The sequence below is a fragment of the Drosophila grimshawi genome, unplaced genomic scaffold (genome assembly GCF_018153295.1).
Source record: "Drosophila grimshawi isolate 15287-2541.00 unplaced genomic scaffold, ASM1815329v1 contig_44, whole genome shotgun sequence".
In the NCBI taxonomy this organism is placed as follows: Eukaryota; Metazoa; Arthropoda; class Insecta; order Diptera; family Drosophilidae; genus Drosophila; species Drosophila grimshawi.
In genome coordinates, this window is record NW_025063240.1 from 6,575,615 (window position 1) to 6,598,334 (window position 22,720).

Consider the following 22,720-nt stretch of genomic DNA (forward strand, 5'->3'; position numbering starts at 1 on the left):
TAATTATGATTTGTATTAGGTTTTTTAAAATGCAACAAATAAGCACAGAAAGTATATTTCTGAAGTACAAAATATATCTACAAGTTGACAATGATTTTTTGTTGCCTTGTGAAAATTGGAGAGTACATAAATAGTTAGATATTTAGCACATGCTTGGTTTATGTAACTAATTGGTTGGGTTAGTAACGACATCGTCAGGGGCTCGGCGCGCACCGGCAGCGGACCGAAAAGTTTTACGCAGAAAGCTCTCTTTGCGGCGAGGGGGGGCACCGCGACTTTTGCCCGCAATGCTTTCACTCCTCAACACCTCATCTTTCAGTTCGCCGGGCTGATCAGAATCACTGTCATCATTTGGGGCTTTAAATAGTAAGGGTCGAACCGATGGCTTCTTATAGCGACGCGTCGATGACGATAACAGCGATTGGGTGCGCCCAAGAGTGCCCCCACCGGTGCCAACTGTGGCATAAAGCAGCTGAGAGCGTTTCTTGCCGTGTGTCAGTGCGCTGCCGAGTGTACCGCCTCTGATCTCATGGCCACCGCTCTCAAATTGTTGGTTTCCCAGTTGGTGGTTGTTGTTTAGCTCCGGATTGAAGAAATACTTTTCATACTCACTGCTGCACGTTGAGGCCGAGACACTGGCACGCTGCCGACTATAATCCAGTGGCTTATTTCCACTCCAATCCATAATGTCACGATTGGCCTCTGCAAGAGTAAATGTTTAAATTAATTGAAGTTTTTAGATGATAATAATATTTTAGATAGGCTTACTGTAAACATTCCAGAGTAATTCGAATATATTATCCCTTCCAAATTGTGTGGCCAAATGAAGCGGTGTATATCCCTATAGAAAAATGCAAAAATAATTATTAAAGTTGTTCACTTATAGTGTTATTTAAATTCGAATATAACTAATATTTGTATAAACTAAATAAACTCTAATTTAAATGTAAATCAAAACTGAAAAGTTGTGCAACTTTTGATTCCTTTTTTTCTGATTTGGTTTTTATAAAATGCGTATCCAATCAGTTGGAAAGTCGGATTAAATTGAATGTAACACATTCGTCGTGATTGACAATTCACTTTGTCTCCGTTTTTGAGAAGCGACATTTCAAAACATTTGAGTGAGAATTTAATTTGTTTGGAACAAGGCACGGTTCAATTTAAAATTGTGTAAACTTCGCATGCATAAACCAAAGGATTTGAGGTTGGGCATGTTGTGTGTGGCACAATTGGATTTGCTCGTCACGATTTGTCACAGCTTGCCTCAGATACCGTATGCCTCATGGGAAGGGTTAAAGAATTGTTTTATTTTTTTTTTTCATTCTTTTTCCTCTTGCCGTGTGACATGTGACGCAGATTTTCGCGTGCTGGTGACAAGGCAATCAGTCGATTCGTATATTATTAAAAGTATTTCAATATAATTCACTTACCCCATGCTATACGACAATGCGGACAAATGGCAAATTGGCAACAACATGAAATGTCAAAGAATTTAAATATTTTAAAACGATAGATTGATAGATAGATATTATATTATAAAAATCACTGTAAAACTTACCGTTCGGGCATTGACATCCGCTTTATAGGTGCCGGCAATTAGTTTAACCACATCCTCGTTGCCGTGCTTGGCAGCCCAGTGTAGAGCGGTCTTCAACCAAAAAGGAAAGAAGTAAAACACGGTTTTAATTAGTATGCGGACCAAATGAGAGCAAAACAGGCATATTGAGCTATCCACACAATGGCATATTAGCTTGAAACAAATCGGTGAAGGGACAACTGAAGGACAGCGAGTTAAACAATCAGCAGGGCGTCGATGTCCCAATATGCTGCACTTCTGGAACTATTTGTTCGACCATCAATTGCTGTCGTTTAGCCACAAAAAAAAACAAAAACAAAAAAATCAACAAAAAAGCAAAAACAAAAAGGATGCAGCCGCTGCTGCTGCTGCTGCGTCCGAGATTATACGATATATATAAATAAATTGGCCAGCCGCTGCCGAATGCCTTTTGCCTCAATTATTTTCATGTTAACATAATAATTTAGTAAGGCGCAACGATTCGGGCCGCTCAGATAAGGGAGCAGCTCTGGAACTGCAAGATCGCCGCGAGTGCACGATGATTTTCTATAGAATTGTTTGCCACAGCAATGCTACGTACCAACTTTACCAACAACCAACAACCAAGAAGCAACAGCCGACCAACAGCCAACAAACTACCAACAACGTATGTGTTGACAATGAAGACGGTCACTTTTTGAACAGCAACGACAAACAAGCCGAGTCTCTCAGCCACAACGAAATCGGGCCAGAACAAATAGAGTTTCAGGCAATTCCCGCTGCTGGATCGGTATGTAATTCTTTTCAAGGGAAATTTGTTTTGTGTCTACCAGCTTAAAGAGGGGGGGCATACGGGCTGACATACATATGTGGCTACTATTTGCGGTCGATGCATCTTAATCTGCACTCTTTGGCATTTAATCTCATCCATTGTCTTAGCATTTCGTGGAGAAATGTTCACGAACAGAAGCTGCATACGAATGCAGAACACTGCTTGGACTTATCTTATCAGCAATGTCAACCGATTAACGATATGTATTATTTAGTAAGAGTCTCACTGATATTCTCTCTCTATATATATATATGGTATATTTGTGCAGAGGAATAATCAAATTATTTACAATTGCTAATTAATAAACGCTTCTTATGTGTTCAACATGTTAGAGTATACAATATATACTGAAATTTCCTATTATTCAGTGTAATCGACTAAGAAATGCTCTGTTTCCATATTACAGATGGACAAATTGATTGAGTTCAAGATGATTTTGAATAATATATATGCTTTTAAAGGGTAATTTAATAATAATAAGAATATTCTTATTTACGCATTTTTGAAATTTAATGTTTTTAAAATCTTAAAAAGTGTTGGATGACAGCAGTCAAGAAAGTTGATCTGGTTACAGGGTATTTTACAGTCAACCACTTTCGAATGGCCTTTGCCACAAAGGTGCGTAAAAATATGCATTCATCAATAATAATTTTCTGTATTTAAATAATAATAGAATAATAGACCAATAAATAAATGTAAGAAATGCAAGTACGAAGAAGTACAGGGTATTTACGAGCATTTTCGATATGCTTTTGTTTATTCATATTATTCATGCATCAACCATATTTTTCTTTAAGTTGTCCTCATTAGAAAAATAGACAAATAGTTAAATAATTCGAAAAGATTGGAAACCCTATTTTGGCGCTCAATTTAGGTCGTTTGGATGCACACTGGACAATCCTGGCAATGCACAATCGATGGCTGTGATTAATAAGCTGCTGATAGGCATTCAAATGAGGCGAGAAATCATGAAAATGATTATCGCTTTGTCATAAGATGGGAGGCAGCAAAAGGACTGGTTTTGCGATTTACAAATCGTCTCACGCGCAAAGTAAGAGCACCGATTTTGGCCATTTCGTGAATATCGCTTCCACACCGGCTTCAGGCTGAGGTTGTGGCAGAGGTTTTAGGCTCAGACACTTTACATATGGCATGTTGTCCGTCTGCACGTTTAAATTTATTGTCCATTCCATTAATGGTGGCAAGGGACAGAAATTCTGCGTCTCTGACAGTGAAATGCCATAAATTCTTGCGTCTCGTTTCAGTTGTGGCATTGTACTGCCATCGGGAAGCAAACAGAGCGATTTGCTCTCTAGAGTTCGGAGGCTCAGGGCTCAGGGCTCGGGGCCATGTCCATGTCGTGGAGTCAACCGACGGTGTTGGCGATCGCGGTTGAAGGGAATCCAGCAGCTGCTGCTGTAAACGCATTGTGAAGGAATTCCAGGAGTATGGAGCCAAGTACCAAAGACCAGGTCGTGAGACAGCCATGGTCCTTCTAGCACTGCTGCCTCACGATCATAAAAGGATGGCCAAAATATTTGTCACTCGTTTGGTCCACTGTGGAGCAGCGCAGACAAGAGCTGAGCTGGGTAGCAGTAGTAGTAGTAGTGAAGGTGTCACAGCTGGAATTCGATATGGTAAAAATGCGATGGTATGTGTTCATCTGGATCATGACAATAGATGATTGAAAACGAAGATAACGATTTGCGATAAGCAACTGAATCTCACAAAGCAAACAACAGCACTTGCCAAAGTACCATTGTCGTATTGAATACGAGTAAATTAAATCAATACCACAAAATGCAAACAACTGCTAAGGTGTGCTGAATCCAACATTATAAAAAACAAAGCATTTACTAATTGGTAAGCTTAGAGGCTAAATTTAGTAGAGACTACGGAGCGTATACGTGCTCTAGAATTTGATGAGAGCAATCTGTATTCTTTTTAGTCAGGTAACTTTTGCCATACTAAAGTGATAATCTGTCAAGCTAACTACGCCTCTTATGGTTAGTTTTAGAGACTCGGCTTCTTAGAGAACTTTAAAATAATAATACTAAAACTATGTGCCTTATGTGTACAATTTAATTTAAATTTTTGTGATAAGGCTTTACTTCGAATAAGAAAACAATCAAGTCAATATTTTAAATTAGAAAATCAAATGGAAGGACTTCACTCTCACAATGTTCGATAGAAAATGTACAAGTAAAATCGATTTGTGTATATTCTAAATATATTATATATTATTAAATATATAAAATTATTTCATTGAGCTATAATATTATACTTGAATTTTATTGTAATATAATACTTACATACTGTCGTCCAAACGTCGCAGAGAGCAATATGTAAAAAGAGAATTAAAATCAAATTAATATTATCAATTAAGTGAAAAAATGTGTTGATGAAAAACAAATGTGCAAAAATAGTCAAACAAGATTATTTAGCTAGTTAAGCCAAAGCTGTTATTAATTGTTAAGTATAGTGCACAGACAGAGCTGGCAGTTCGCCTTAACAATTTAATAACACATTGGCAAGTCTCAACGGCAATTACACTGTACGATCCTGGCAGATGCATGTCAAGTCCAGTCCAGTTCAGTTCAGTTCAGTTCCGTCACTGAATGTCCTCGTAGGACATTGTGCACTGCTCGCAAAAATGATGTTTCCCCTAATGGTGCCAACTATGATAATGAGGGTCATCCGAGCTGGAATGTGGGCTGGCAACGGAGCCTGACGTTCAGTTTAGTTCACTTCAGCTCTGTTCTGTTCAGGTTAAGGTTTTGCGCCAAAAAGTCGAGCGCGCCTGCGAAGTGGCATTGGCGCAACAGCAACACGAAGAAGTCGCTCGAAGGCGTTTTGATCGAAATTCGATATTACGTTGATAAGACACGAGAGCTGCCAGCCAGGCAGACCTGGGTAGACCTGCTGGAATCTTTTGGCGGTGCTATCCAGAAGCTGTCGTTTTGATCGATCGTCTGCACATGAAAAATGTCATGTTTAACAAGTATTTTGCTGGTTGTAATTAAGGCTGTTCGGAATTGAGCCAAGCCGCAGATCGTCAAAGTGTGTGACGTGAACTTTAAAAGATGTTTTTAGCAAGTGACAATTGTTATGGAAATTCATTTATCACAACACCAATCAGCCAGTCAACAACAATTTCATGCCCCGGTTCGCTCTTCTAACTATTCATTAAGGTTTTAAGGACAAGAGCAGCAGTTAGAAAGCGAACATACTTTTTTCGCTCGTAATGTGAATTTAATTGTGTTTGTTTTTCAAAAAAAAAATATATATATATATGTGCAACTATTAAAGTAATTTTCAATACTTACACCCTGTGGTTAAAGTTGAGCAGTTCATGTAAAAAGAGAAAATAACATGAAAAATTAGATCTTAATTGTTTTAGATTATTATCGCTTAATCACTTTTTGGTTAGTTTTGATATGGCAACTATGTGACTAAGACTATAAAGAAATGTAATAAGTAGAGTATTTCTATAGTCTTTGGTAATAGTTATAATTATTAACTAATAATTAATAGTTATAATTATTTATTTGTTTAATTAGTAACGTTCGCCAAAAATGTTTGACTGAATTAATTTACAAATACATTTTTAAAAACTAAAGAAAAATAAAATTATAAAAATGTAAAATAATAATTAAAAATTTGAATATAAAATAATTATGTGGAAACTGTTTGATCCTGTGATTTTATAATGTTAGGAATAGGTATAATAAAGTTGTGCAAATATATTTATTTCTCCATTTCGGTCGCTATAATTAATGATCCGACTAAATCAGCTAAGCTAATCAAAACCAACCATTGTCTGTGCTTCTGGTAAGATAATTACATGACAGATTTCAACAGTTTGGACTATTATAGATACCGAATGTAATACGCTAAGACAGACGAGTAGCATATTCCCAACGAAGGAATTTAGATACTTTATTTCAGAACTATTAATAATATAAAGAAACCGAAATCGAAACAAATACAAACTGAATACAAGACAATCCGTGTTAAACATACCTCAAGAGTAAAAGGCACGCAATTTGAGTATCAAATAAATAAAGCATATACGAGTAGTTAATAAGCTGAAATCCTATACCAGTAATGCTACTGAAAATGTGTATTAGTTCCCAGAGTAATGAAAACAAGCGCACCAAACACGAATGTGAAACCGAAACAATTATTTTCTCTTTACGAATGTAGTATCTAAAGTGCAGATTAACTAAATTGATTAGAAATTATACTATATGTATATATATATATACTTCCGCAGAGGCTACTTGCCTTGACCTAATCGACAAACACCGGCTAATTTCCAGCTATGTCTATGTTAACTTGAAATGCGTACGCACCCCATAAAACATGGGCCAAAAACAGGCAAACAGGGCAAACAACTATAATAATAATCGGGCAGTTGTTTGATGATAAAAATGAAAACAATAATAATGACAGCAAAAGTCCTCGCTACGTGACTTATCTGGAGCAAACAATCTAAATGATATATTAAGCGCAAAGCAAATAACGCTCTTTTTGTCGCCACCATGCTCTTTCCATTTCTGTATATTTTTTCCTCGTTTTTCCTTTTTTTTTTTGTTTTCTCCCCCCTTGGCGAGTTAAGTTCTCCAATTATGCGGATTATTAATTTAACTGGGTCGCTGGTTAGAGCCAGGTTCCCGCCCCAGTTCATCTGTGTGTCTGTTGGCCAAGTGTGCGCTTTTGTTGCTGTTGTTGTTGTTGCCACTGACCACTTGTCGTTTCACAAGTTGTCAAAACTTGTCATTTAACCGACAATGAGCCTTGTTTGCTTTAATCGTGGTTATTATGCATTCGACTGAATAAGTCTGCCAACAGAGTGTCTCTCTCTGTCTCACCCTGCAGCTCTGAATTATTAATGATACTGGAGAGGTTGGGCAAAGTGCGTCGGCAGCTGCTCCAGCTGGCTTCGTGGGGAGTTTCTCTAATTAGTCAGTAGTCCCAGAGACTTGAGTTCCTCACTCGCTCGCCTTGCTCTTTTTTCTTACGCCATTGACATCTGATCATTAGTTTTTGATAATCCCTGCGATCATGATTTATAGAAACTACGACTTTCTTGCACGTTAAGCTGCCTTGTGACCCAATTAGTTATCGCCCAAAATGGAAAAGAGTTGGCCACGTTGTAAGTTGTGATAAATGCTACCCTGCATGCTATCCTGCTGATCGGCAGCATTATGTTATCCATGCTTTAATTGGTTTCACAGCGGCTCATTTGTCAGTGGGGCAATCGATAAACTCGTGGACAGGTGGAATCCAATAGCTGCTCTCTGGCTGCACTTTTGCAACCCACGTTGCTCCTGCTACTTGCGACTTGCAACTTGCTACTTGCTACTTGCTGCTTGATGATGATGAGGGTTGTTTTCTGTCATACCAGTGTCGCCTTCGAAGCTGACGCTCCTCATCGCTCGGTTGGCAACAGGTGATCGCCGATCGTTGATCGAGGTGACGTGTTTTTCCTTTTGTTATTAAGTTGTTAAGCTAAATTATTGTTCTTTTCTGTTTTTGTTTTGTATCTTCTTTTAGGGCCATCGGCGACATTTAACAGTTCATGCATTTATATGACCTGACGCAAGTTTTATAATGGCTATTATAATGCATGTGTGTATTGTATTAATAGTTCAGTATTAACAACAAAAACAAACACACGAACATGCTAAGATTTAAGACGAAAGATTAACTGCTCCAGCATGAAATATGCTCTTTTTTTTGTTTATATATTTATCTACTTATATGTTCTAGTTGCAGCTTAAAGATGATTTGATAATACTCTTTCCCAAAGCTCTTCAAGTCTGCTTTTGACGGATTTGCACAACTTAATTAGCCCTCATTTTTACTAATTGACTGAATAATAAGTGAAATTATAACGCAGAAAACTTACCGTTGCTGGGTCCTGAAAATAAATAAAAAGAGAGATTATTAATAATTGTTTATCATTGGTTGCCCTCTTTTAATAATTTATATATGTTTTTCGCTGGATCCATGTCATTCCATAAAAAAGACGATGAAGTTATAAATAAATAGGTAGTTTAATATATAAATTAAATTAAATAAATATATATAATAAATTAAAAAGGAAATTAATTTGCTACATAAAACTGTAACTCGCAAAAGCCCAGTTTACCAAAAACTGAACCCATTTGGATAAGTAAAATGCTTTTAATAATTTATTTACAACCAAAAAAACCCAATTAGGAATGGATCAAATGCCACAAACTGTTCCACAGCCTACCACTAATATAATATAATATCAAATATGTTACATATTTAATGATAAACTTATAAAATCCTATTCAAGGGTATAACAAATCGCACCGATGGGAGTTTGGACGTTTTAATCGTTTTTATTAACAATTCATTGAATGCATCGAGACGAAAGAAAATGCGAAAGATGTGCAAGCATTTGACGTATGAAATAAATGAATGGAATCGGATTGATTTCGAATCGATTGCTGATTTAATTGTCTGACTAATTGAGAGATTTTTTTTTACTGTGAACTCCCATGACGCACATGACGACCTAGTTGCAGCGTTATTTGCTCCATTTGGCACACGGCGAGCTTAATGACTTGATTTGGGAGGCTGATGAGTTGCTCAGCAGCCCGAGTTGGCAGATTGCAGTCCGTTGATTAGTAGTATATTGGCAAGAGATAGAGAGAGAGAGAGAGAGGGAGAGAGCAAGGAGCTGTACGTGCAGCAACGCGACAAAGACAAAAACGAAGACGACAATGACTTGCCATATATGCACTAGGCTTGAGCTTGGGCTCTACAAAACAGAAAAAAAACCTTAAATTTCATGCAGAATTAATTAACTGCTTGGTGGTGGTGGTGGCAAAGAGCGAATGCAACCGCAGCCATAGCTGCCCCAAAGCCGCCCAAGTTGCGGGCGCCCTTGTGACCAGCATTGGGTTTTTTTTTTTGTTGGTTTTTGTTTTGTTCTTGAACAGACGCTGTTATTTTGATGGCTGGGCAGACAACGCGGGAACACACAGAAGCAGAAGCAGAAGCAGCAGCAGCAGCAGCAGCTCCGCTCTGGAATTTCATTGAGAAACGTGCCCTGTACTTTTGTGAGACAGCGGCGCAGGTCGTGTCCCCATCGCTCTGTCATGAATTGCACATGTACAGGGTATGTGTGTGTGTGTGTGCTGTTTGTCTTGGGTATCTATGTTGTGGCGCCATTAGCTGCCATTGGCTGGCCCGTGTCGCAATTTAATTACAAGTGGAGTCATCGGGCAACTCGCTATCTATAAAGAGAAGGCGGCAGCAAGATTTATGCAAAGACCATACAAGATGCTTAAACTGGACAGATGCACGGCTCCTTTTTCAAATGATATCACGATGACTGCTTGTCATCGTTTTTGTTTGTTGTTGGTGTTTTCCTTTTGCCGATGCACAACTCAATTTGCTGGTTGTCGGCAGTTAACCCACTCATAAGTAAGTGAGCATAGTGTGTATTATATATAGAAGTCAGGGCAGAACAGGGTTACCTATTAAGGGAAAGCTCAGGCTGCTGCTGCTTCTTGAAAATCGAATCACGTTCGCCCAATTTAAGCTTGGAGCGAGCAGACTTCGACAATTTTAGCTCCCTTGTAGGCGATTAACTTAAATGCCACTAAACTAATTTAAAAGCGATTGTAAAAGCTCTCTCGCCTGCAACCTCCAGTTCTCCGTTCTCTCTCTCTCTCTCTCTCTCTCTGTGCATGTGCCTCACTGGGCGATAGAATTTCCAAGTCTGGGGCTGTTAAACATCTTGTCCGGTGCCCAGCCGTACGCATTGTCACGTACTGTAGAATGTGGTCATCAGTGTAGATCTCTCTGTGTGTAAAATAAATACATAATACATGTGTGGCTCTTGGCAAGATTGCTTTTTCCATATGGAATTTAATTTGCCCGTTTGCCCCGAAACATGTAATAACGATGCAATTTCATTTGCAATTTAATAGCGTCCAGTTGACCACTGTGTTGTGCAAATGGTGCAACGCTGTGGCATGCTACACTCAGTAAAAAAATGTGGTCTACGTTTTTGAATATCGCCAAAAGCATATGAAATTATTTGTAAGAAGGCTCTACCTTTTTACAATTATTTCTAAGAAATTGCATAATTTTTTATGTTTAACTTTAGAAACCAAATTAGATTTTATAGTATTTTAAATAAATTGTGCAAATTTCCTGGATTCTTAAATATAAATGCAGAAATTCCATTTTAAAAAAATAACTTTTCACAATTAAAATTGCACATTTATTTAATTATTATTTTTGACACATTTGAAAAGATTTTAACACACTGAAAGCTGGATTTTCCTTTCTTTTCAGAAATAGATCTCTTAAAATATCAAGTTTACAAAATCAAAAATATATTTCATTTTAGCGGGAACATTTTTATTCTGTTCAAAATCTAACAATTATTACTAAGTAAAAAAAATTATACTTGGATTTGTTGTATTATTTTTTTGCGAGTGCAAAGACAAACACATTGCAATACTTGATAAACTAACTCGGCATATTTGAGGAGTCATTCGATGACAAAGAACTCTCTCGTTATGCAAAATACCTGAGAATAATATTCGCACAGTTAACTTTACAATTTGATATATTGCTCGTGAGCTTGTTTGTTGTTTGCTAACTGCCCATTGACTGAGCTGGCGCTTAGAATAAAAAAAAAAATACAAAATAAAAAACTAAACAAAAAAACAATAAACACAAAACGACGTCAGTGTTGGCGGTGGCAACCTGTTGCGCCTATACCTGCCACCCGCAGGGAATGTAGCAGGGAGGGGGAGGCAGGGCCAGGGGCACTCGTAAAAACCTAACGAATCTGAATAACAAATACACGTATGTGGGATGATTAATTTAAGCACTTTTACGATGCCTCTTCATGGCGCTGCTGATTTATTGCCATTGATGCCGTGCGACGAATTTGCCGCAAGAGATTCCCAGTTTAGTACAGTTGAGGGTTTTATGATTTGGGCGATAAATGGAAATTAGGGGCTTTGAATAACTGGACGCGGTAGGGGTGCAATCGCAAAGTCACTTGCTGCAAGCAAATATATATTTATGAATGCTTGTGATCTCCTTAGAGTAACTCAAGCATTATTATTATTGCATAGCACATAAGCACGTAAGCGAGTTGTGGGAGGAGCGGGGGAGAGAGAGGGAGTACAAAGTTGGAGGCTGGCGCATGTTGCCATCAGACGCATTTACTATTTTGCATAAATCATAATGTAATCTGCATCTGGAAATGAAAACAAACCGAAGCGAAAATGTCCAAGCTTTTTATAATTAACTGCGCGGCCACAAACTGAAGACATTGGCAGGCGACATGCCGGGCACAGCTGCAGGACCTCTCTTGCATTGCCACAGACCAGCATCAGGCAACAGCAACAGCAACAGCAGCAGCAGCAGCAGCAGCAGCAACAACAATCAAGCAGCAACCAAGCAGCAACAGGCAACAACGACAACCGCATAAGTTTTCTCAATGAAGCATGGAGCCCCACCAAACATCAAAAGCAACAAATACAAATCCCAACAGCAACAGCAGCAACAACAGCAAGAACAACAACAGTGAACAGCAAACCCAGCGAGCTGTGCTGGAGATTCGTTCGAAGCAGCTGAGGAGGAGGACGACGATTACTTGGGCCGGCTAAAATGGCTAAGCCCTCAGTTTTTGGTGCACAATCGCAAAATCTACGCAACAGCAGAGAGTTGCGCGGTCAACGGGCGCCTGCCAAAACTACGGCAAAATAATTTATGCTCGAGTCGGTGAAGCGCAGCAACACATTGGCGCAACATGCTCCTTGGAGCGAATAGCAGCGGGTTGGATGTTAGTCGCAGTAAAAATCAAACAAAAATTATAAATTAATGAAATTTATGCACAATAAAATTGCAAACGAAATTATTAATGCAGTCGTTCACGCTTTAAATGCACCCTAAATCAACGAACGTTTCGCTCACACACAACCCAAAAAAAAAAAAAAGAGAAGAAATTATTAATATGGCCGGCAGACATGCAGCCTACTACACACTACAATACTCCAACCTCCTGGCCATCATCAGCATAAGCATAAGCATCAGCATCGCCATGATGGCAGCCAGGAGGCGCTAGCTGGGCACACGATAGTCTCTGTTAGCTTAGGCGCCGGATATGTTAAGTTTTGCCAAGACATGCGTCTTGCAACATTAATGCACACAAACTTGCTGCAATCGACTCCTTCAACTCCATGAGATGCATGAGATGATTCCAAGTTTCGAATGCGTTGCTGTCCTCCCCCCACTCTTGCTCGGTTCAGGTGAATCGGTCGAAATGCAAAATTTATGTGCCCATGATTTTAGCTTTGGTTCTCAATAAACTTCATAATACCAACTGATGGACATGGCTTTGTTGATTTAGCCTTTAAATGCTGATTAACCATATTTAACTTCATTTTTCTTTCATTCCTTCTTTAACATAAATTGATATTATTATGTGTTATTTATCTATGCCATGAAATTGGTAATTTGATATTTTCGATATTTAAATACTTGTGTATATTTAAATTTGATGACAAATGATTTTTTTGGCTCTTCTTTAATGTAACAATTCATAGTATGTTTTATGGAGTGTGAATTAATAGTGTGTATAATAGATTGAATTTAATTTGAATATGATTATTATTAAATATTTTACTATGAGAATTAAAATTTATTTTAGTGAATATTAAGCATAATTTTTCATTTCCACAACTAATATCTTATTGTTATTATTGATGTTCAATAAGAATTGAATATTTTTTTTTATTATTTTATTTAATTGAAATTTAATTTAATATTTAAAGATATTACAATTTAAATAAATATTAATATATATAAATTTGTTGTCTATTCATTCGGAATAGAGATTATGTTTTGGGGAGTCTTTTTAATGTGTACAAAAAACTGGAATTATTCTATAACCAGAAACAGCAAATGGATCAGAAGAAACGATGTTTATATTTCAGTCAGCTCATTCTAAATTTTAGAATGTGTTATTTTCTTCAGTACATATCTTCACCTGCATCAGAAATCTTCATCTACTCAAAACATATTTCACATGAATAAATTTGAGAATGATTAAGTCAAAAGCCAAATAGGCATTGCCAACTGTAGCATAATAATATTAATTAAAACATTTAAATACATTTGTTGTGTGCTAGAATTTCTCACGATCGCGCCCTTTGTAGATCTGTGTAAATATTGTCAAAGATAGTCGCTTATTGCGTTTTAAGCATGTTTATTTCCCAATGCATGCCCCTTTGACAAATGACCATTTGTTTTTATTTGTGTAATAGGCCTATGGTTTATGGTCTAGTTTCGTGTCAAGTGGCATATGAATAGTTAATTTCATTTCGTTGAAAGATCTGAGATCGTCAAGTAAATCAACATTTGACTGCCTGACCAAAAGGTAACACACCCAAAAAGGTCGCTTTGGCAACCAAAAAGAGTTATTTAAATTTTACAGCGAATTTTTTTTGTGAAGCGTAGACAGCTTTATCTTATCGCCAGTTGAGTTTTGAGGTTTCCCCTTAACGAATACATTAAATACATATGATATTCCCGGAATTACATATAAATATATATATATATGTAAATGCCACTTCTCACATGCGTCCCCAACCAAGCACCGAGCTCTCCATCTTCTGCGATGGTATCGTTCGTCGTCGTTGCTGGCTCTTTTTTTGTTTTGTTTTGTAAACTTACGCAGAAATCTCAAGACAGGTAGCGCTCTATTGGGCCCATATCAGCAAGCTAAAAAATTAGTTCCTCAACGATGACAAATTAGACGTCATTAAGACTTGACTGGGGCCTCTTTCCTGTCCGGTGCCGCAGTGGAGTCACTCACAGTGGCACTCTCTGCCACACTGTTGTCCGACTGTGACCTCATCCTTTCTCAGAATATATATATACATATATATATATATATATATGTATGTGTATCTGTAGAGGTACGTGCAACAAATGGGCATCCTAGGCAGCAAACGCGCGTGGAACTGTTACTCCATATTATTTATGATAATCTCGATTTTGTGTGGTAGCCGTCCAGCAACTCAGCGAATCCACCGAGGCTACTGACGCTGCCACCGCCAGCGCATGCAAAGCGGGGCAAACGGAGCCACACGAATCGCTCTGTGTGTGGCCCTTTTGGTATCTTTGGATGCGGCAACTTCGCCTACCTGTTGCCTGCCTCAATTCAACTCAACTCGACGCGACTCGACTTGGCTTGGTTGTCGCGGCGACTCCAGATTAATGTGAAGTGACATGTTTAAGTAAATGATCCAGAAGCTTATCCGATAATGGCCACAATATTTATTTAATGCTATACTTAATTTTGGCAACTGGACAGCCTGGCGGGTCGGTCATCCCTTCAAATCTAATTGACCCAAAAAACAATTTTAATAGCTTATTAGCTTTGGAAAGACCAAGTGCTTACACTTAGAAAAAATAGTCTTAAGATTTCTTATTAAAAAATAAGCGCACTTCATTTAAAAATAATCGCAGGGTTTGTTTTTAGCTCTGTTCACTTTTAATACATAGTTTGAAATCTAGAATATATTCTTGACATCAGATTGATTTTAGTCTGTGCAGCGCCACTTTTGGTTATTTAAAAGTTTAAAAAATAGTACGAAAGGCCAAAACTCAATTGAAGTAAATAGAAATAATGAAAAATTTGATTGCTGCCTTTAGAAATTGTAATTTGTAAGCCAAACTGTGATTTTAGAAATCCATTTAAAAATTGTAGCTGAATTTGAGTGCTGGGTAAAATTGTGAAAAATTTAAAATAATTGAAAATTTGATTGCTATATTTAATAATTGTCTAATTTCTAATGTATATGTTGTTTTAGAAAGACAACAAAAATGACTTTAGAAATTCAATTGATCACTGGGTACTTATGCCTTTTTCTGAGTGTGGCATAAACCATAAATCTGGAGTCGGTAACTAAGCAGCAGCAGCAGCAATAGTTGAGGCGCAGGATATTACACAACATCACGAAGACGTGGACACCAACACGAGCGCCTGGCCGCAAGACGAGCTCCGAGGAACACGATTAGCCTTAAATAGGCCCCACAATAATCATTTGTTTTCGGGGGCCCCAACAATGCAGCGAGGATGGCAAGCAGAGAGGGAGCGATGAGGAGGATATGGAGATGGAGAGCAGCCTCTCAGGCAAGCCAAGTCGAGCGGCCACCGCCGTTGCGGACTGTCGTCGACTTTGTTTGTGGTCGTTGTTGTTGTTGTTGTTGCTGCTGCTGCTGCTGCTGTTTTGCAACGGTTGCAAGTTTTGCGACAACACGAAGATTAGCATGCGTGACTAACAGAATTTTGTTATTCTCTTACTCTTTGCGGGCTGGCTGGGCTCTCGTTTGGCAGGCAAGTCGTGCGTTTTACTCGCCCTCGGATAATCGTTTGTTAATTTTCCTAATTAATTATGAAATTCTCGATAAGCAGTCGCAGCACAGCCTCAAGTAATTGAATGGAAACAAAAATGCAACATAACAACAAACAGGACTTACAAGGTTGCAGGAGTGCCAAATTTAAGACTTGCAACAAGGTCTTTCACATAGTTGCTTGCTGTAGATGATGATTTGCCTTTTTGAATTCTTGTGTGTGTTTTTCTTTTTATTTTTTGGTGTTTTGACCGGAACCTTTTTTTATTGACAAGCAAATGCACTCAAGTTGAATATGTACCGCCAATGCTTTTGGCTTTTTTTTTTCATTTTCATTTTTGTTAGCTGCGGCTGCTGCGCGAAATCTTACATACATTTTTAGCCAGGCGCGACTTGTAGCATTTGCCTGGACCTCGGCCGGAACGTCTGCCCCATCAGGAAAGACAGATAGACAGACAGACGGAAGGACTGAAGGACGGCAGGCAGGCAGCCAGGCTGGTAGGCTGGCAGGCTGGCAGGCCGGCACAGCGCATTCATTCGTTGTCCCTTTTGCGCACAAAGTTTATTTTCGTAATTTATGATGTCGCTGTCCCCAGCAACGCTGCTCCACAGATTTTAGGCAACGATCTCGGCTAAAGGCCCCCAAAGTGCGTGGGACGTTTGCCTGTGCCTCCATCTCCATCTGGCAATCACACAAATCGTATGGAGAACTACTATTATCAGAAGTTTTATGTTAATTTTTAAGCATGTTGCCTGCTTTGCCTGCTTTGCCTGCATGCCTGCTTTGCCTGCCTGCCTGCTTGCTGCTTGCCTCCTTGTGTGCCAGTTTGCCAGCCCGCCTGCCTGACTGCCTGCGTGCCTAACAATTTCTGGGGTCGATTGGCGGTGGCAACAGCCGCAAGTTGCAAAATGTAATCTTTTGTCATCGTGTTTGACAGAATCGGTTGTCGCCCCAAAACGCACCTGTTCAGTTTCCCTCATTAATTATGCATAAATTCACGTCAAAATTTAGTTGCGTTGCGAAACAAACTTTAATTCAGTCGTCGTGCAATTAGCATTTCGTTGTCTGTGCTTCAAATAAGTTTCTAATTATTCCCATGTATTTAACTCAAGTTTAGCAATTGAATACCTTCAGGAATTTTCAATATTTATCAGTCAACTGTTGTACCACAGGTCCTGTGTCTTAGACATTCAAATTAACTCTCTGTGGTTGAATATACGATTTTCTGACATGTTCTTTACCGGATCCTGATGACATTTGTACAGATGATCGAAAGGAATATTAAAATGTAAATTATTAAATGAGATAAGAAAGATGTATAATTAAAAATGTGGTTCTTATTGCTTAATCGATTCTGCTCGAAATTTGGGAAACGGTGCAAGTTATCGATCAAATTCAAAGTCTTTAGCTATTGTATACTCTGAGATTGACTTGATCAAACAGATTAAAGAATATGACTAAATCCCCTTTTATAAAGTTTTAAAAACGGCTTAACAAGTCTAATTTTGTGTATAGGATAATTTAAAAGTGGCTTAACAAGTCTAATTATGTATCAGAAATAATTTAAAAAGCAAGACATAATTGGCATTGAGCAATCATTACTGAAAATATTGGTAAATCAGACACTTAATATATTCTTCAATCATCTTTATATCAGACATTATTTTTAATATGAGTCTAAAATTTGTTAAGTAATTCTCAAGTTGCCGCTCACGTAATTCTCACGTTTGTTTAACATTCATAATTAATAAATATTTGTATATCCCCGTGTTTTTTTTTTCTTTTGGTTTTTAGCAAATTGAAAACGAATTACAAGCGCAGCCTTAAAGATAAGCCACAAGCACAAACAGAACGCGTGGTTTGCAAAACAAATATGGGCGTGTCTGTGGGCGTTTTAACAAATGTTGTGTATTGGCATTGTGCTTCAGCACAGTGACCAGAAGACAACACAACACCAAGGGGAAGCAAGTCGGGGAGTCAATTTGAAAAATCGATTAAATTCGAATAAATGTTGAAGGATGAAGGGGGTTAGGCAGATTTAAAAACTCATAACAACCTGGCAACACCTCCTTTCGGCCGCCGCCGCACACACACACACACACACTATACACACACATACACACATATATGCCAGAGGTGTGCAAAACCATGTGTGGGGTACAGCCTGGTTGGCCAGTACCATCGGCACCACCTCTCTACCTGTACTTGTACTGCAGTCCAACTACAAAAAAGAAGAAGAAAAACAAAAAACAGAATACGCCTCAGCCGCTGGCAATTGTTCGAATGAGAAATATTGTTTATATTTGTTTTGGTAAATTTATGACCAGAACGTTGGGGCACTGGGTCCACTACAAGCATATACAGAAGCGGTCAAAATAATAGTGGTGAAAATATAACCAAAAATTGCTTAAGGAAATTGTTTATAAATAATTGAAAATATTTTTTACCACAAGCATTCTTTACCAAAAATAGTTAGGATAGTTTTAAAATATTGAGGAGATTATTTTAAGTCAGTCAAAATAATCATAGTGGAATAAAATTAAACTTTTCCCTATATGCCTTTTTTCGCTGTTCCACTAGATTTATCAAATTAATTTATCCACCAGTCAAAACTACCAATAATACTTAATTTCGAAGATATCCTTACTTTTTGAATATAAGTAAACATATTTATTTGAGATAGTTGTACAAATATTAATAAAAAATAAATAAAAATAATAATAAATAGTTTGGATAACAATAAAATATTAAGAAGAAAATTTAAAGTCTGTCAAACACTAAAATATAAAAGGAATAGGTAAACTATAAAATAGAGCGTGAGGAGGGTTCTCGAGGAATAATTGCTCCCATTAAGAAAAGCGAGTAGGTAAATTGAGATGATTTAATCCAAACCATTAATAATAATTCGTACTACGAACATGTTTCTGACAGTTTCAAAATATATAGATATTTGTATATCCGATTTGGGTTGTATATTATTTGACGCACAACTATTATTATTCTGACCGCAGTTGTACATGCATATTCACATATTGACAAATTTCCTGCAGCTTCCTCTGTGTCTGTGTGTGTGTGTGTGGTTGTGTGTGTGTGTGTGTGTGTGTGTTCAGGACATTCGTGTTTCAGTAGCTGGCGCTAGTACACAGAACGGTGGCAGTGCGGACGACAGAAACATGAGTTCGCCAAAAGCGAAACCTAATCAATATACACTCAAATTAAAGACCCAAAGGCACTTGCAACAAGCTGTCGTCGTCGTCGTCGTTGCGACTCGTTGAGTGGGGTCGCGTTATGTGTGCTTGGCGGTGTTGATTGCTTTGCATAGTTAAAAACAAATATAAATATATATATATATACACGCACACACTTATATAGAGAGTCGCATTAATAACTACAGTATGTGATTTAGATTGTGTGTGGAAATCTTGCATATCCAATCAGAATTGCATTCCATTAAACGTGACAAGTTGCTTGTCCAAATAAAGCGCGTCCAAGATCCGTTCAAAATCGAATACGAGGATGCGCTGGGTGTATCAAAAAGGATCGTGTTCAATAAAATGCAAACGCCGTCGATCGTCGTCGACGTCGTCGTCGTCTCCACAACGATTGTAATCAGTTTTGTGCTCTAACAATGGCCAGAATGCGGAGCCAGTCAATCATGAATCCATCTTCGTCACTGTGTGGATGTGATTGTGATTGCGATGGTGGCCTGAATAATGCTGGAATTGCTGGAGCTGCCTGGCAGTAAGTTAGTCAGTGACTTCTTGGTGGTTAACATGGCGCCTGAGTTTGTCGTTTTGGGAATTGGTATCATCAGATCATCAGTATCAGATGATCATCAATGACTTTGACGCTGATGCTGATGCGCTCAAGCCATTGTCATTGTTTTTTTTTGTTCTTCCCTCTTTCTTTTGTTGGCGGTGTCTGCAAATGCACGTCATTCCATGCCACATGAAATGTCACTCAAGCCGCGCGGGTAGCAAGGTGAAAGGGTAACTCAGTCATCCATCCAACCAACCAACCAACCATCCATCCATCCATCCAGATCTCACTGTTCTGCAGCCTGCAGTTCGCTAAAACAATTCAATTGGAGTAGCGAATAAATCACGCTGAACGACGACTGTTGATCGTGAAGCGTCGCCACAGCTTAGCCTTTAATGCCCTGTAGCCGAATGTTCGCAGTGGGTTAATCAGGCTATGACAGGAATGTCACATATTAAATATATATCAAATGGATTTTTATAAAAAAAAGTCAGAATTGCTTATACACTTTCTAGAACTCTCTGAAAGCGTATTTGGTGGACGAGGCAATATTCCATCTTTTTTGTTTAGTCTTATTTGAGCTGCAGGAAATGACTGCCGTTTGCCAGTTGAGCCTTTTATTTTGTTTACGATTTTCGTAGTTATCTGGGAAGTATTTCGAATGTCGCTAATTTGACGACTGCACGATTGCATCGAGAGTCGCCTTGGAGCGCATTGAGTGAGGTGAACTGCACCAAACTGAACAGAACCCAACTGAACTGAACTGAACTGAGCTGAGCTGAGCTGGTCCTTGGCACCGAGCTCCCGCCGATGCATTTACAGATAAGCTCAATTTCGTTTTTGCTGACACTTAAGCGGCGGGGCCCACAGACAACGAACCGGGCATCGCTTTTGTGGATCGTCGGATCATCAGTTCCTTGGATTGGGCCGAGTTGGGCTGGGCTGGGTTTCGATTGGTGCGGCGGCGGTTGCGGGGGTGTCGTCTATACTGTTGTTGCACGTTTATTTTTTATTTAATTTTTTTTCTTCTTTTTTTCCTTCCTTTTTTTCGGTGGGCATCGAAATGAAAATTCCTGCCCAAAGTCACGGAGGCAAAGTTTTTGGTTCCATTCGTATTTCTTTAAACTTGCGACGGTTTTTTTTTGTTTTTCAGGCAGCTTGCAACGTGACAAAAAACAAAACTATATGACTGACTGATTTATATATATTCTTATGTGGTTGGTAACTTTTAGAAATAGTCGTGGATGTGTTCTAAAAATATATATATTTTTAGTTCAGCTTGTTTGGTTATTCAGTTAAGTGTATTTTCAAAGTATTTATTTCATTTATAAGAATTCTTCATTATTTTATTTATCTATTTTTTATTTCATTAAAAGTTTATTCGTCTCATGGGAAATTCTATTTGTTTTCTTTTAACTATTATATATAACCAAAATTGCACATTATTTTATAAAAACTTTTTAATGATTTACATTTATTTTTAAATGTGTTGTGCTTTAAATAACATTATAAAATACTATCAGATCTAGAATTCTTAAAGGGTATTTAAGAAATCTGCGAACCGAAAGGAGTCGAGCACTTAACCACTTTCGTGTCGGGCTTAAGGCATGCGCAGGTAATTGTGAATGACAATAATTGTGAAGACATTCAGTTGGGCCTGTTCGGAGTGATTCTGTGGACGTCCCCCAGTGACCGGCAACCATTCTGTGGAACGTGCAAAACGTTGGCGCCAACAGCGCCACCCAATATAAAAAAAAACAGCAAACAAGCAAAACAAAAACAACAAAACCACAAAAAAACGCAGACGAATTTTTGTCAATTTGAAGACAGGACTCAGGCCAGAGTCGCGATCTTGAGGAACATTCCCCGAATGGCAGAAGACAGCTGCCCGGCAACCGGGCTTGTTGGCAGTGGGCAGTTCTGAGTGGTGGTGCCACGCCCCGTATTTAATAACTTTCGCCCTAATTCATGTTTGCTGTCAGTGCATCGATTTTTCATAATTAAAAGTGAATTGAAAACGGCGCACAACTTGTAGGAGGCGCATCTCCGGCGTCTTTGAAATTGATTTTGTGGCCCCAGCCTCAGCCTCAACTCCGGCTACTTACTACTGCCGCCGACCGCCGTTTGAGGTGGTACCATAATAAATGGTTAGGTGGATCGATAGAACTTGCTCAACAGCATGTGAGCTCCAATGTGGCCCCAAAAAGCTATTCCACTCGCAGTGCACGTATCTCTAAGGTCTTGATCGTGTTAGATATCCATTAATCAAATCACCAAGTTCACGTAAAGTTAAACTATGATTTTTGCCTGAGATTGCTTGCATCAATATTTGAGCGGACTTCAAGGAGACTTGCCTTAATTGACTACTCTAACCATGATGGTTAAATGGAAGCGATAGTAGCACAATTACTTAACATGACTCGCAATCACTCATCGTGATTTGTGTGCTGTGAGAAATAGCAGTGCGATTTAGTAAAATTCATTTCATCAAGGTATCTTCACAAAAATAGAAAAAAATTATGGTAATCAACAAGGTTGAATATTACTTTTGCTAACCAAGATCGGCTATAACTATTCAACAATAAACTGGACCTAACCCAAGTTATCAACCCACTTATTAACTTTTAATTATTAGTCGAAGAGGAACTAATGACTTGGATCAATGTTACGTCAATGATTCCCAACAGGAAATATCATTTTTACGCTTTTTTGACAATGATTCAAAGAAAATATGACATTAGCTTGAATAAAGTCATTGACGTGCTTTGAACAGAATGGAAATCCCATAAGGATATAATGATTTATGATATAGTGGACAAAAATATTACAAAAGAAAAACTGATGGATAATTATAATTCAATTATATATTCTTTGCCGAGACTAAACTACAAATAATCTTAAAAATAAAGAAATGACAAGAAATTTGAATAATCAAGAGCTATAGCTAACTTATTAAGGAACAGCCACAACAAATCCAAGATATAATAATAATTGTATATGCCTTAGACAATTAAATCACTTTTCATATCTCTGCATATTCCCCGAAGCAAAATCATATAGCATGGTGAGTTTTATATTTAAATACTCTATTAACAGTGGATTAACCTAATATGGAAAAAGTACTGATGACCTGGTTGTTTGA

At 38.2% G+C, this 22,720-nt stretch overlaps 1 protein-coding gene across 2 annotated transcripts in view; it reads right to left on the bottom strand.

Annotated features, from left to right (window-relative positions):
• LOC6557086 (ankyrin repeat domain-containing protein SOWAHB) overlaps positions 1-22,720 on the bottom strand; it is a 37,571-nt gene that overhangs the window by 2,486 nt on the left and 12,365 nt on the right. The window contains exons 4-7 of one of the 2 annotated variants that reach the window (XM_032734519.2): positions 1,559-1,648; positions 1,431-1,436; positions 769-841; positions 613-702 (exon numbers count right to left, since the gene is read on the bottom strand). In XM_032734519.2, coding sequence (XP_032590410.1) covers positions 613-702; positions 769-841; positions 1,431-1,436; positions 1,559-1,648 — 259 coding nt within the window. Of the gene's footprint in view, positions 1-612; positions 703-768; positions 842-1,430; positions 1,437-1,558; positions 1,649-8,241; positions 8,314-22,720 lie in introns of those variants that run through there. The other variant, XM_001985013.2, reaches the window with a different exon arrangement.